The following is a 17,793-nucleotide window of genomic DNA, read 5'->3' on the forward strand; positions in this document are numbered from 1 at the left end:
GAAAGCATACAAAATAAACATTTTAATAAGCAAGATAATTAAGATTAGATCATCAAAGTTTGCAGAAAACAGGAACAAATTTAAAAAACATATTTAATAAATATGAAAATTTTATTTTTATAAAACATATCTAGTAACACCTTTTTTTATTTGCCGCTTATTAAGTTATAAGTTTTTTTTTTTACATATATCTAATTCTATAAAAATTATTTAATTTGCATAATATAATTTAAAATTATTTAAAAAATATTTCAGATTTTAAAAAATTAATATTTTTTCAAACTAGAATTACTTTCTTCTAATTTATACACTTTATTTTTGTTTATTATTTATATTCATTTATTTACACTGCATTCATATTCTAAATAAATAAGATGCCTTAAGGAATATACTGTTGTACGGAAGAAATATACAGGAATACAATTACGATCTTAGATTTTATTTGATTATATTGTATGCTTCAGCATACTAAAGAATACATGAAGCAAGTAAAAAAATGTGATTGTTGCGAACCACAAGCACACGATGTAATGATTTATACATCAGATAAAACTAAATGAGATATTTATTAATCGTGCGATGTACGGAATAGATAATAAAATATAAGTTAGAAGGTTAAAAATGAAATTCAATGTTATCGTACAATCGCATTAATAAACTTACCTATACTCTATGATCACAGTTACATTCATAATTATTGTAAGTTATTATATGTCATTATCGTCTTTATCATCATTATTATCATATTTTACTGTATATATGTACATTCTGATTATAAATAGATGTATGTTCAATTAATTAAATATAATCTGGTTTGAAAGCCTATGACTAGTGATATCTACTTTCTTGTCAATGACAATACAGTTATATAATACTATCGCAATTCGATATAAATGAAGCTTCAAACAATTATAGATAATAACACGTCATATTTTAAAAACAATTCTATGCCTTTTCTTTAATACACTGTACATATTTTTCTTCATAACATTAAATTTCGTAACATTTAAGTCTTATATCTTTGTTCCACTTAAATTATTTTTTAGTTTTCTTATATTTAATCTAAGGCTAAGTCTGAATATTATGCACACACATCCGCGGAACCAGACCTTTCCGATCACCTCTCGCACATAATAACCATTTACTATCTACTTCTAAAATTACTTTCAGCTTCTCACCCTCTCCAAATGCAAGATGCCCATTATCTGATGGCATTCTATGTGTAACTGTGCGAACCTCTCTGGAACCGAGATGCACGATCTATTATTTAACTAATCTATAAAAAGGAAACAAAAAAGATAACAAAAAATTAAGTTCTAAAATTATAAATAAAAAATATATATTTAATAAATATATAATTTAATAAAAATTATAAATAATAAGATTAAATTCTACAACAATTAATAAAATATAAAATAATAAAAACATGAAATTTTACAATTTCTTAGATTAATATTTAATAAATTATTAAATAAAATTATATTATATATTATATGTATTCATTTTTTCTTTACTTACTTAAGTGGCTTTTTTGCAGAAGGATTTCTTGTAGTACTAGCAGTAGTTGGTCGTGGTAAAGATGTAGACGCCGCTCGTCTTTGAGGAGATATTAAATTTTTATCTTTAGACATTACGCCATAAGATTTGTATGGTAGAGAACTAGGTCTCGTTAAATGAGTTCTTGTTGTTCCTATTATTTCTTGATCTACTCTACTAGTACGTTTTGTTGTATCTTTACTTTTTATTTCTAAAGATTTCTTTGGAATAATTTTTGTTGTTGATAACATAATAGGCTTTTTTAATGATGGAATTCCCGAAATAGGACATTTCGTGTTTTTAGCAGGTCCTGATATTGTATTTGATTGTTTTACTGGTGAGGTAAGAAGCCTAGGTATTTTAGATTTTCCTACATTAATAGGTGTTTTCGTAGGTGATAAAGGTGTTGATATTGGTGGTTGAATTTTGATATCTTCTTTTCCAACCATTAATTCCCATTTTTCTTGAAGTTTTCTAAATTTCTCTTCTCCAGACATATTGTCTTCATCATCTATTTTATTATCTGGACTATGAGATTTTCTTGATATAGGTTGTTTGTTCGAAGCTCTATTTAATGGTGAATGCTCTAAACTATCAGTATAATCTTCAGAATCTTCAGAAGCCAATTTATCGAGAGTACGAAATATTTTTGATCCTATAGGATTACTTAACCGTTTTTTAACCGTTTCCATATCTGACTTATGTATACCACCAGATTTATCATCATAGTTACTATAAGCAACGCATGATCGTGGACGTATTTTTCTGGGACTAGAAACCATTGCACATGTATCTGTTTTATCAAAATGATTTTCTTTTGCAATAAGATCAATATTTCTAAAGTTTACAGCCTGTGAAATATTTTAATAATATAAATTTAATGTTAAAGATATTAAAAATTAATTATTTAATAATACTAACATTTATGGTATGATTATTTAAACTGCCAAAACTATTATGAAGTTGACGATATTGATATAGAAGATCAAGCTGAAATGGACAAAATGCAAGAGGATTTAAAATATGTAAAAGAGCATCGACAACTTCTCGTGCATTTGCATTGGCTAAAGCTGCCACAAATAAACTGTTGCTATTATAATGTTTCCTTAAGATGGATTCTCTTGTACATAAATATGCAAACCATGCATCTAAAGCTCTTAAACTGAAAAATGATAATTTGTTTATAATACAATAATATATAAATATGCACATATAAAATAACATGATTTCTCTTAGTATTGTATTATTAATTTACTTTAATAAATTTATTAAATTTACTTACTTTAATAAACCAAATACAAATGCATGAAACTTTAGCATTCCTTCTGTAATAACATCTTCACCATTAATTTTTTGTACTAATTCATTTAATGTTTTAGTAACTGGACCTTGTTGAGAAGAAGCTTCAACAACTTGCCAAACACTATTCGTTATTGGTCCAAATGTAGAATTTAAATGTGATTTTAATCCATCTGACATAATAGCATACAAAGCTGGACACAAATTACTAACACAGATTTGAGCACATTCATTTTTATCATTATAATTTTGTCTACCATGAATTGATTCACTATTCCAATATTTCAATAATAAATCTACTGCTTTATTTGCAGATAGTACCATTTCTGGAAATTTGTAAATATATATTCATAATTTATTATTTAAAAATTAAAAATAAAATTATATTAAAATCATAAATAATATATTTACTTCTTTTTTCATCTAAATCTAATTTATCTGGACTCATTGCTTTTTTTTCTTCAGTAAAACCAGCATCTTTATTTTGTTCATTTGCAACATTTAAATTATTAATCTGAAATATATTTTTTTTTCAAAAAAAATATATAAAAAACTTAATTAAATAATAACTTAAATAATAATACAAAAATTAAATAAAATTACCTTATTATCTAAATATTTTTTCCTTTGGTTTATGGCAAAACTGACAGTCTTTTTCTGTGATTCTATCATATCAGTAGCTTTGGTAACATCTTTATTCATCCTGAGAGCTAAAAATTTTCTTACATACGATCTTAATTTAACATCGGGATCTTCAATATCTCCATCACTACTCTGTGATGAAAAACCGCTACGCTTCAAAAATTCTTCCAATTGTTTTATGTCATCTTCGCTATTTTCAGAATTTTCAGTCTCTAAGTCTCCAATATTAACTATTTCATTTGCTCTTTCTAAAATAATATGAAAGAATTAATTATATTTTATAAAGTATAATAATAATAATAAAATAATTCAATATATTTACCTATATATCTTTCTTCCGTTTCGTCAACATCTTTCTCTAAATCAGCGATTCGACCGCGACATGGTAATTGTAAATCATTATTCATATAATATGGTTCTTGTAAAGACATTCTTTTATTTGTTTCAGAAGATTGATCTTCTATTTCTTCTACATCTCCCATTTCAAACATGCTATATCTTTTATTTGCAGGAACCTTGCTTTTCCTTAAAATACTTCTGGGTAAAGGTGGTCTTGGTGGCACTTTTCCATGAGGAAATTCAGTTTCACGATCTCCATAAGGTAACGAAAGAGATCGTTTTGGGAGAGACGGACAGGTTTTTTTTGTTTTACTAACTTGTCTATGTACTTTTTTTTCATTACTTACTAAACTGGCCTCAGAACTAATACTATCATAACGGTAAAGATATAATGGATTGGTTGTATTATTTAATGTTTGTTGATTTGTTGAAGAATCTGTTAATATTGTAGAAGATCCTCGATATCCAGAGGATGGTTGTGTCGCGGTACTACTAGTGGAGGATGAATTATTTGGTATGATTTCACTTATAGTACGAGTTTTATGACGCATTGGAGGAGATAGGCAAAATAAAGGTTTTCTCGTTTCTTCATGAATATTGATATGCCTCGAAACTTCTGGTACATCATGCAAAATTTTCTTATATTCAGTAGGCAAAAGGAATGTCAATGACTCCCAGTCTTTAACATGTGAAAATCCTCGTTGACGCAATGCATCTATATCATTACACGAGAATGGTCTACTGGATCTACCAGTATGTTTCCAACTAACTCTGTTTTTTCCAAAACATTGTGGTTTTAAAGCTATATTATCTAATTTTGTATCTTTAATATTGAAAAACGATAAATCAGGTAAAGCATAATTCGGATATACAACATAAACTGGCTTTTTGTTAACAATTGTTTCTCTTAAAGAAGGATTTTCTTTTTCTTTGACAGATGTTGTAAATATTAATGATGTTTGAACCGAATTATCTTCTGTCTCAGCTATTGCTTGAATGCCCATTGTCTTGCAAATTGGATATTTTTTTTCCAAAGATTTGACCCATGCAGTTTTTCGTTGATGTTCGAAAACAGGAATGACATCAAAATCATTTTGATTAATATCGTTATCATGAGTTAAATCTGATTTAGACATATTTTCTGATAATTCCTCTACAGATGCAGATGACATCATTTCATCCTTTTGTTCACTTATTGTTGAAGTATATTTTGGAATGTCATTAAAACTCTCTTTCTCATTTTCTTGTTCATTTCTTGTTTCTTGATTATTATGAAGATCACTTTTATTTATAACCCAATTAATAGAAAAATCACTTTCTGGAATTTGATGTTTAGAAATATTATTTATATTTTGCCGTTGTATTTGCGTATTTGTATTAGTACCACTGTCACTAGCACTATTATTTGTAGGCCATCCATTATCACTAGCAGAATCTGATTGATCCAAAGTAAGACTCATTCCTTCAGCACTCATACTTTTTTGTTTCATAAATAATTTTACAAGACTTAAATTTTGTAATTTTTTTTCTGTTAAATTATGTTCTCCGTTATCAGAACTTTCTTCATTTATAGATCGACTCATTACAGATCCTGAACTTTGTAATTGTTGTGCATGATTATTTGATTCTGCAGAATCAACCTGTTCAAATATTTTTAACGCATTAATTCATAAAAATATTTTTTTGGAAATATAAGAAAAATATAAATTTTGAGAAAACTTACGGAAAAATTAAGAGGTATATTGAGATGTAATTGAGTAGCTTGAGTAAGATCTGGCAAACTTTGACTTCTTTTATTTGTTACAGATATAATATTTTCTACACCATGTGAAAATTCTGGTATTGTATTATTATTGCCTGATGGATGACGAGTTATAATTTTATTCATAGAAGAATGTTTCAAATTGCTCCATGTAGTATATATTTTAGAATCAGAACATGCCATTGATAAATCCAATACATTTTTCAAATCTGTATTTCTATTATAATATGGTTCTACCATTTCATAAGTTTTTTGTTTTTCTGTAAAAAAGATAATATAATTTTATTTGTCTGTTATTTATACATTGGAAAATTATTTATATTTATACCTTGATTTTCAAAATCTTGAGAACCATCTGAATACATTGTGATACTACCCTCAAAAGCAATAGTATAATTGTCTTTATTATTTGTCTGGCATGTTAAAAGCATATCTTCACAGTCCAGAGAGTCTACACTATAACTACCTCCTGGTGGTAATATAGGTGTCTCTTTCAAAGGTGAAAAGAGTAATGATGATTTGCATATTGAAATTGTATCTGTTGTTGAACAAGCTGAATCTTCTCCCTTTAATATAAAATATGGTTTTATTATAAGTTCTAAATACTTTTAGATAATTTAGCATGCAATTTGCAAAATTAATATTGTTTATTTTCATGCATTTTTTAAATATTATTTTGTTATATTATTTTCATATCTTCAATTGTTACATAATCAAATCAACAATTATTTATTTTTTATATTAATCATGCAAAGGAATTGCAAGCAAATCAAGTTTTATTTTCAAGTTAAGCAAAATTCATATGAATATTTTATTTTATTTTAGTATTAAAGGAACATCAATACAAGAAATTCAACATTTTCAGCCATTATCATACCTGGCTGCTGGTATGAGGGCTGATTGATGAACCGATGTCAAGTTTTTCCATAACAGATCCAGATATACTAGCATATCGTTCCCTTTGATAGTTAAACTGCCATGATAATGAAGATATATGATACTTTTAAAATATTATTTATAAAAATTATTTAAAAATGGAAAAACATTAAATATTTTAAAATGTTGTAACTTATGTTATAATTAATGTTAAAAATTTTATGTAATGATTAATATAAAAAAAAGATAATATTTACAAAAATTTATCTCCATTCATCAATATATATTGATATTGATATATATTATATATTAATAAGAATATAAAGTATTACTTTTTGTGATTGTTTAAGAAATTTATAAAATATATTTGCTTGCAAACTATCCACAATAAAAATAATTGTTTCTGATAATCAGATTATATAACTATATTATAATATAAATAAAAAATTATAAAATAAATAAAATACATAGAAATCAATATTATTACCTCTGAATGTTGAACTGGGTCTGTACACATGACAGGTAATGCTGTAAGCAAAGTATGAATATCTGCTGTACGAAAACTTTCCATATCAATTTCTGCCAAATTAGCATCCAAATTTCGGGCAAGATCATCATAATAGCCCAAATCTTCTCGAGAATATGAAGCAGAGAGTGAAGATAATACACTTGGATGAACATGAAGTCCTCCATCTCCTCTGTAGCTAGCATTTTATGTAAATATAAATATATATTTTGTAGGAAATATATATTTATAAGAAAATAATTAAAATACAAAAATTATAATTTAATAAAATTTTACCCATAATCAATAAACCATTGATATTCCACATTATCTTGTACAAACTCAGAACTAATTAAATCATGTTGGATAGAATCTGTTGCAGGATTGGAGTTGCAATCAGATCCTGGTGTTTGTGGATCTTCCATCACTGCAGCCCCTTTGCCTGCACCTAAAATGCATCAAAGAATATTAATAAATAATTACCAAATCATATCATTCATTTACTATAACATTAATATAATTCGAATTACATTTTTTTGAGTTATTATAAAATCATTGTAATATTTTTTTATTTGTAAAATTGTATATTTTCAAATTATATATTTCTAATTTAACATTTTAATGAGAAATTCTTATGAGTTATGTGATATAGTAAATGAGCAAAATATAATTAAAAAAAAATTCAAAAACAAATCATATTTAGAATAGATAAAATATTTCTGATTTTATATTTTAACTATATTAACTATATTTTTGTTATCAATATAAGATTGCAAATCATGTAATTTGATCATAATTGGGCATATTTACATTGTTTATACTCTGATTACACCTCATACTAAATAAATTATCATATGTCATATTCCATATAATCAATAAATCACATTAAAAATTAAAATTAAATATTAATTTAGATATTTTATAGCATTACACATTATTAAAAAAATATATATAATAATTATTTTTGAATAACATTATAATAATATATTAATAATGAACATATTTTTCTAGATTAGGAAATAATTACTCATTAACTTTCAGTAATATATTGATAACACTAATCATGTTAGATGTTTCTCTTCCTTCATAAAGTGTGGAATGTTCAAGATAAAGAAATGTCAATCAATGACGTCAGGCTGAGGTTATGGCGGACTTATTTGAGTAAGTGCTCGTGTCCCGTATCGGGGATGATCAAGGCTGCGCGTCATCACGACAGTTAAGAGAGCGTTTTAAGGTTAGTTGTCATGTAATAAATAATTAATTAATCGATTAAAACATATTAATTTTAGTATGAAAAATCAATGATGCTGTAAAAATATATAACAAGATGATATAATAAATAATTTGTTCTCAAATTATTGAAATAAAAACAAAAAAACAATTTAATAATCTTTTAAGAGAAAATATTTAGTTTAACATAATGAAAAAAAGATTAAGAATTATATATAATATAAATTAATTGACAATACAATATATATAATATTATTATAAGTATTTAAAAACATTAAGTAAATAAGAATATGATATACAATGACTTAATTTATTGTATACATTAATTTTAGTTTTAAATTTATATAAATTTAATAAATATACAGAGTAGATAACATAACACTAGACAAAATTATGAACATCATAAATTAGATATGTAGTAATATGATTTATAATTCATTGTTATTTTCGATTAATAATACATACAAAAAATTGAATGGATGATTATTATATATATTTTTGACAATCTTTGACACATTTTTTCACAAAGAATAAAATGTATTCATATAAGATAATAAAAAAATTATTTTAAATATGAATTACAAATCGTACCTCGAATAATTTTTTTCCATCGCATTGCCAGAATCGATGGGATTTTTTGTTTTGCAGAAAATATTTACATTTAATAAATATTATCCGAAAACACTCATGTTCACGACCATATGGCGACAACCCGTCCGTCACTCATAGGAATTCATTTTAACTGCGCCTATGGAGTACAATTGCTCATGCAGCGCATGAGCATTATCAATCCAGTGTAAAGGGTGGGCAAAAGGAAATCAGATACAAGTCTGACTAATACAATATAATTTACAATATTTCTTTTACTCTTTATTAAAAAATTTAGATTTGAATAAAACATTTTATTCTTTGTACTCCCGTAGATTTTTTATCATAGTCTACTAAAATTATCACTAAAACTATATAAATTATAGAAGTTCATTTTCAATCTGTCTATTTTTTTTAATGTTACATCTTTGATTATTAACTATTCTTATTTTATTTTATTTATCAGTGCAATATGTTTAAAAAAAACACTTCAAAAATCATAATAAAATAAGAAATCAAATTAATAATTAATTATAAATATTTTTGCTTTTAATAATAACTGAGATCCAATTCTTACTATTCTTATTATTTTAATAATAAGAATAGATTAATTAAGATGATAAACATTATCTAAATTGTAAAAAAGATTATAATGAAATTATTTTAATAAATATTATAGAATAAGAATCTGTAAATAAAGAATCAGTTGAATTAACTTGATCCTAATGTTTTTCGTACATTATATTTTATATGAAGTTATTATGTTTTATATAGAATATTTTATATAGAAATTAATTTTATTTTAGAATGTCTTTAATATCATTAAATTTAAAAAAATTAATAAAATAAAATGTAATTAAAATTATATAAATTTTATTTTTATTATTTAATTAATTATCGAAATAATTTTTTATAGAATAAATTCACAAAAATTTTTGCTTATATATTTGATAGCTTGAACATTAATATTAGTCATAGTTTTACATATCTGAGGAAAAATCTTTCACAGTACTTCGTTCAAGTCGAGAGTAAAAGATAATTTTAGCAAACTGCAGTGAGGGAAGTGCCAGAAGAAATTCAAGAGCTAAATTTTGCGACACGATGAAAATTTTATGCATGAACTGGTGAAATATATTTCCATTTTATTTCTGTTAAAAAAATCAATTCATTTAACTTACTTTTTAATTTACAATTTTTCAATAATTAAATAATAAGTTTATTTCAGTTATAAAAAATTATTTTTCTATATTATATTATATTAAAATATGTAGCATTATTTTAAAATTTAGAAATCTTTTAAGCATTTTTAATTTCATTTTTTAAAGAAAATATTTATTTTGTATCTTCCTAAAAACTTTTTTATAATAATTCAAAATTAATTATAATTTATTCTACAATAATATCATCGTATAAGTATGTTTCCGCGTGCTGAAACATTTCATATTTTTATCAAGTATATGTATATTACATATTCTTACACAGACGACATGTTATTCGAAATAGTAAGACACACTATTCTTGTATGAGTATGTATATATATATAATTATATTTATAGTAATTGAAAGAGTTTTAAATTAGTAAACATTTTAATTTTTTAAATGGACTTACAATAACAACAGAAGTTAAAATATAGAAATAGATAGAATATAGAAATATAGAAATAGATAGATAATATAGAAATATAGAAGTTGTTAAAATATAGAAATGTAATTTTTTGAGATTACAATTATCTAAATTGATATTATATTTATTAGAAAATACGCACAGCCTTGAGTGAAATAATATGTGAAACAATTTTCTAATAATAATTAATTTATCTAGATAACTAAATATATTTGAAAATTGACTTTATATATATATAGATTTTTTCTTTGTAAAAAATTAAATTATTAAACACATCAGCAATTTCAATCCATGAATTTTTTAATTACTAAACTATCATCTTATTAAATGAACTATTCTAATTATTGATAAATTTTCTATCAAATTCTAATATATTTAAATTTAAATACTTAAATATCAATTAAAAATATATAATAAAAAGCATATATAAAACATATTCATTTTTTATTTTCTTACGATTATATAGTAGACAATTGCATTTTTCATGAAGTCGATGATAATATTTTCGTTCTTGTCTCTTGCGTTTGCCATAATGAAGATGTGGCGGTTGTGCAGGCGTTTGAAATGGTGGGCTCATACGACCCACAGAAAACTCTGCTATTTTCATGATGACGCACAACAAAAGCACTATCATCATTTGTTAATATTCAGCGTTTTTATTATTCTATCACGTTACAACATAGTAGTAACGTTTTTTTTACTGGATAACCAGTCAAAATATTTAATAAAAATTCTTAAAGAGAATTTCACAATCAATCAAATCACATACATTTATGTAATTTAAAAGAAACAGATAAATAGTTCAAAGTTTACTAATAGTTCAAATATGAAAATATCATAACTCTTTTGTCCATTGTTTTAAAATATTCACTTTTCATCATACATATATGTATATATATTTATCACATTAAAGTTACATCACGAATAGAAACAATTCTCACAACACTCCACAGTTTTCTAACAGTTTCTGTTTGAAAGATGTGCACTTTTTTAACATGTGAAATACGTATAAAACAAAGTTGATTATCCGTCTGTAGTCAAACCGATGACATCTTTTAAAGATGCCTTTGTTTAGCACATCATTTCGCTTACCGTTTGCATCGCGAAAAGTGATCACACGTATTGTGCTTGAACGTTTTTGCTTTACACTATATTTATGTACGAAAAATATAACTGCACAAGTTTTTAAGAATCCAAAAATGCTACATTGATTTTACAATAAAATAAAAAGAAAGATATTATAACTAAAAAAATTGGATTTGAATTTTGAAATGTTTTTTAAATTATTTTAATCTTTTTTTTTAATTTTTTTAAATAAAATATTTTTCTAGTGTTCATTAATTCTTAAATCTTTATCTAAAATATATATATATATATATATAAATTAAAATAAGATTTCAAATAATACAGTTAAATTCTTTTATATAAAATATTACAAATCAATAATTATTATAAAATTATTAATCCAGAAATATTTGAAAATTATTATAAATATTAAAAAATTCTAAAATTTTAAAATAAAAATAAAATGTCAATAGTATATGATAATTAAAATGATTTATGTAAACTATCGAAATATCAAAATAAAAGATATGTACATATGATTTTATCAAAGATATGGAAAACTAATTGTAAGAATAATTATAATATGTAGTTTTGACATTAGTTTAAAATTCTAATCAATAATAATAATAATAATCATTACGTCAGTATATATGTTTAGCTGCTTAAATTGCAACAAGTGAATCAATTGTTTTAAGTTAATCGAACATTAAGATAATAAGAATTCATCGAACTGATTAACATTTCGAAATTCAGAATGAAAAATAAAAATTATCGTTGAATCATATTAAACGATGAATGCGTTAAAATTGTTCGTATGAAAGTAATCGAAAATATTTTATTATAAAATTAAAATTAAAAATCTTTGATTTTTTAAAAAAATTTTAAATATATATATATTATATGTAATATAAATTATAATAAAATTATATATATATATATATATATATATATATATAAACGATATAATTTATTAATAATTTATTAAACGATTCAAAATATAATATAATATAATACAAGTAAGAACTTTTAATGCAATTAAAAGTACATTAAATTATTAATACTTATTTATACTTTAATAATAATTTATCATATATTAATGTCAAAAAGATTATAATTTTATTGATTTCATAATAAATGTATGTAAACATGCACCAAAGACATATTTGATGAACTTCTAATATACTATAAATTTCAACAATAAGTATGTAAAAATAATAATTAATTTCAAAACCGTAATGAGTATTTTTCGCAAATTGTATTCTGTATAATAATGATTGAACAAAAGGGGACGGATCTGTAGTGCCTTTAAAAAAAAAGATAAAAGTCTTTTTCATAAATACATTACACAAGAAATATTCAAGTATAAAATTGTTATCGTTACACTAGATATTCATGTGATGAATTTAATAATTTTTTAAATAAATCGTTTACATGTAAATCACTGATAACTGATCACACACAATTTATTCTAATATGATTGCTTATAAAGCAACACTGAATATAACACTTATTTTCCGAATCATGAAAATAGGTAACTTTAATCCAATAGAAATCATGCATATAATTTAATTGATATGTAACACAATTTTTCTACGTTTATTTTGGCAGAATTAGTTTCTGGACCGCTGTCTGAGTCAGACTGCTTTAACAGCATGCGTCTTGCGCGGGAGAGCGTTTGCACACGGCACGACACGACGCGGAGTTTAATCTCTATTAATAAATACCCGCTTTGCCTCGGCCAGAATAGAGAGCAGCTCTCCACTACTGGCTTATTGAATGCATACGCAGTGTTTCATATTGGAGATCGTAACAAACGCGAATCGATCTTTGGTAGATTTTTATCGATGGATTTACGAGAAGAGGTTATATCATAATGATACAAAAATAATACATGATCGAATTAATTTGTCATGATTTAATTCAATATAATACTATGAATTTTAATTATATCAAAAATATTATTAAAAAAATATTTTTTTATTTGCAAATTGAAAAAGAATTGAATATACTATTTAATCATCTAATTTGTAAATTTGAATTATCATATGGAAATATTTACTATGAAAAATCAATTCTTGGTTTAAATATTAAAAATATCTAAAACTTTTTTATTTGCAGAGTAAAATACAAAAATCAATAGAAAATTGATCAAGTTTAGATAAATTAGAGAAATAAATAGAAAATCATGATGAGATCAAATCACATTTATGTCAATTGCATTAGTATTTATATCTTTTTACTTAGGAAACATTTAAATAATTCTAGTCAAAGGATTATTAGAAACTACAATATAATCACTTTTAAATATTTATAAAAATACAATAAGATATTTTAATTTAAATTTTTTTTTTAATTTTCTATATTAACAAAGAATTAAAATATTAAAAAAGTATTCACATTACTATTTTTTTATATGAATGAATATATAATGAATATTTATAATTAACATTTAATAATATGAAAAAATGAAACTTATTAAGCTATTACCAAAGATATGAAAAGAAATAATTAAATACAATATAATCAATTTTCATTTTTAAAAATTGATTTACATACATATATTTGAAGTAAAAAAAGAAGTATAAATTACGAAAATATAAATGCATAATTAAACTTACCAACACGTTCTCCGTTGCTACAAACAATACCTGTCGCCAAGGTCTGAAAAATATTATTACAATCATATTATTAATCCTATTAGAGTTTTACTAATATTTGTAATACTAAAAAAAATGAAAAAAAACGCGACTATATTTTTTTTTACTGTATCATGTTACTATAGTGAAAACTTCTCCATATTGAAATATAATGATATTTAGGGTTCACCGAGTATTTATGAAATTCAATATTACTCTCGATATTTAACACATAGTGACGCATTAATCTCAGAAATAATTACATAGTAATTCTTTTATTTTTAATAAATTTTTAAAATATTAACTCTGCAATAATATATTGGAATTTTTCATTATTTCAATAGAATATTCATTTTTATTATAAATTATTGCAAATACAATTTTCTTTTGAATATCTACATAATTACATAATCTAATGAATTTTTCTAGAAATTTTTTTTTGTATAATTTAAATGTATGAAATATCTGAAAAAATATATTTATTTCTTTTTTTTTATAATAGTTTAATTTAAACTGAAAGTTTGTAATAAGAATTTTTTAAGTTATTTTATAAAAAAATTAAAATTAAAATAGTAAATTATAAAATATTATGCTATTTTTAAAACTTTACAAATACAATAAAATATGTTAAAAAATTATATACATTCTTTTTTTTAATTTAAAATAATAAATATTCTTAAAAGAATATTTCTCGTTTTTGTGTTTTATAGTAAGTATTATAATGATTATTATTTAATTCATAATTAATTACTTAATAACGATTATTAACTTAATTGTTAATAAATTATAAAAATATATGATAAATATATGAAAAATATAATCAATTTATTTTGATAAGATAAGAGTTACATAATTAAAAATATATGGAATTATTTTTCATATTATAATAATTATTCAATTAAAAGTTATTTTAAAAAATTTAATCATATTATTTTTATATTGTGCAGAATGATTAAATAATAACAAAAAGATTATTTTAATATTAGAATATTATTTATTATATGATTATGGCATTTATAAGCATTAAGCATTTATGATACATTGAAGATTTATGAGAAGAGATAAATTAATAATAAAATTTAGTTAATTTATTTTATATGTGGATAAATGATACATTTGTATAAATCTTAACAAATGAATAAAGATATTAAATTGTAATTAGTCAGAAATCAAGTGATGTTAAAAAAACTTAAGAATCATTGCCAAAGTTTTTTTCAATACAAAAACTGAATGTTCCTGTAGAATAAAATCACTGGATCCTAATAAGTGTTCATGTCTAAATGAGAAAAGGATGAATCATTATTGGTATAATTATATTGAGTTATTTGAATTTTGTAAATTGCTCATTATTTTTTTTTAATTTCGTAATTAAAAGATATACAAAAAATTGGTAAAAATGAAAGCGATTTATTTATTTGTTATATAGATTTACAATTTAATTTTTTAGAAAAAAATATTATTTAATGAATAATTAAAATATCAAGACATAAGAAAATTTAATGAAACTTTTTGTCAATAATTCCTTACAATATTTTTGGGATAAAATGTATTGATCGGTATATTTGCACAAAACGCAGTACAAAACGGAAAGCTTCTCGATTAGACGTAACCTTCGCATCGATTTTATGTGTAACAGAGGTCAATGACGTATTAGGTTCAACTATATCTTGGAAATATGCTAAAGAAAAAGACAAATAAAAAAGAATCTTTGATCGTATTTTCTTTATAAGACAACAACATTGCATTCTTATTTCTAATTATGTTAATATACACGGGGAATAGAGAAACATACGCCCACATTCTTTGGTGCTAGAAAACGAGTTGATATTAGAGGCGGTCGCAGTACTCACATTCATAGTGAAGGGACAGCTGACAGTCGATCCACGTAACACTTAACACTGCCACGAATTATGACATCGTGTAGAATTCCAAGAGAATATCACTGTATGATTACGAAGTGGCCGTATACGCATGTCACTTCTTAAAAATCACGAAGATGTAGTACTTTCCGGAATGCATATTCTGAGTCACTCTGTCGATGAGAGCCCCTCCCTGACTGCAACAACCCCTGTCTGATCTCAAATGCGCATGCTCCTAAATTTATGGTGTTTTACAAAGAAAGGGGGTGATTCTGTTTTGTAGTCAGGTTCTTTTCGCGTGTATGCATTTTTAACTACTACTTCAAGCATTGTTTTTTGACTTCATGCAAAGGGCACAATAATAATAAATGATCAATGATACGATCATCCCTTAAGTTTTGAGGTTATTGTGCGCATGTCTTGAATATCTTCTCCAGATGTCAATGATCGAACAACTGATCAACAAATTTTTGTTTTGGTTTATTAAATATTCTTCTTAATACTTTTATAAACAGACTAATTTATGTATAATTATCAGGGAGATTAATTATTCATGTATAACTCATAGCGAATGTTAATTTGAAATTGATATTCTTTTCTGACTGAGAATATGTACATGATCATATCATGATTCCGAACTGACTTCGCTTTATATTGATTTTCTGCGCTTTAATATCCTTATCTGCAAAGGTTATTAATTTTTTGAATGACCTATGCTTTATTGAGTTTAATTATATAATACACATATAATTGAGAATGGTAATAATGAACGAGCTATTAAAAAAATTTATATGATGGGTTAAGTATTATATATAAAAAAAGATTTATTTAAAAATAAATAAATATGTTCGAATATTTTATGTGAATATTAAAAAATTTCTTTAATATTCAATAATTTTTATATTATTTTTGTATGCAAAATTTAATATATATTAATATTTTATTCATAAATCATTAAATTTTGAAAAAATCTGTAAAAAAAATAAAAATATATAATCATTAAAATATAAAAAAAACGAAATATTTTACTATACTTCCAACTTAAAGAAAGAAAAAATTATTATTTCTATAAACTGTATGAATCTTTGATTTTTAAATTTATAAATAAAAAATTTTTATTATTTTATTTATTTATTTAATATCTTCGAAATTTTTTTTATCAGAGAAACAGTAGCGATTATTATTATAAAAAATCATTTATATATATATATATATATATATTGAAAATATAAATTTGAAAAAAATTTGTTATTATAATTGTATTCAAAATTTACATTTATATTTTTATATTTATATATTTATTTTAACATTATACATATAATAAAATTTTATCTTTTAAGAAAATAAGAAAAATTTATTTATACGTTTTTTAAATTGATTAATCCAAAAAGTATATAATAATATAACATATTATATATAAATATATAATATAATTTATAGATTCTTTGGCTATAGATTTATATAGTCTACTTACTTAAGCAAATATCTTGGTCTCAAGTTGACTGTATATGTTCTTTCATCCATAGATATGTGTTAGTTAACAGAACGGATAGAGTGGTTCTCAATGTTGCGGAAAACAGATAATGACTATGAACAGTGATTTAAAAATTAACACATTTTAATTTTGTACCAGAACAATACTTTATTATCTTATCTTTTGCGGTACAAAATAAATACTTTTATAAAAAATATAAATCCTCAATACAGTACATATGCAATGTATAAATTAAATACAGATATGTATCATATATAGTGTACATATTATATTAAAAAAATATTTTACATATTCTATTGATTTTGTGACAAAGTTTCATAACTTTTACTAAAAAATA

The 17,793-nt window shown here is 23.3% G+C and overlaps 1 protein-coding gene across 11 annotated transcripts; it reads right to left on the reverse strand.

The window, feature by feature from the left end:
• Window positions 1-292: 292 nt before the first annotated feature.
• LOC122710860 lies at window positions 293-16,506 on the reverse strand. 11 transcript variants are annotated; one of them, XM_043929034.1, is made up of 14 exons: window positions 15,953-16,506; window positions 14,085-14,127; window positions 7,257-7,407; window positions 6,942-7,158; window positions 6,456-6,551; window positions 5,907-6,144; window positions 5,540-5,838; window positions 3,800-5,456; window positions 3,439-3,725; window positions 3,247-3,349; window positions 2,819-3,161; window positions 2,458-2,698; window positions 1,519-2,387; window positions 293-1,240 (listed from the first exon to the last, which is right to left on the reverse strand). In XM_043929034.1, exons 1-14 carry the CDS (start codon window positions 15,956-15,958, stop codon window positions 1,069-1,071), a joined length of 4,722 nt encoding a protein of 1,573 aa, XP_043784969.1. In that variant the 5' UTR covers window positions 15,959-16,506; the 3' UTR covers window positions 293-1,068. The 11 variants fall into 11 exon arrangements, with proteins under 11 accessions (XP_043784969.1, XP_043784967.1, XP_043784965.1 ...); XM_043929032.1 differs by lacking the exons at window positions 14,085-14,127; window positions 15,953-16,506 and adding exons at window positions 10,858-11,549; window positions 12,898-13,292; XM_043929030.1 differs by lacking the exons at window positions 14,085-14,127; window positions 15,953-16,506 and adding exons at window positions 10,858-11,603; window positions 12,898-13,292.
• Window positions 16,507-17,793: the final 1,287 nt, after the last annotated feature.

Source organism: Apis laboriosa, unplaced genomic scaffold (assembly GCF_014066325.1).
Source record: "Apis laboriosa isolate Shangri-la unplaced genomic scaffold, ASM1406632v1 scaffold158_cov153, whole genome shotgun sequence".
Classification (NCBI taxonomy): Eukaryota; Metazoa; Arthropoda; class Insecta; order Hymenoptera; family Apidae; genus Apis; species Apis laboriosa.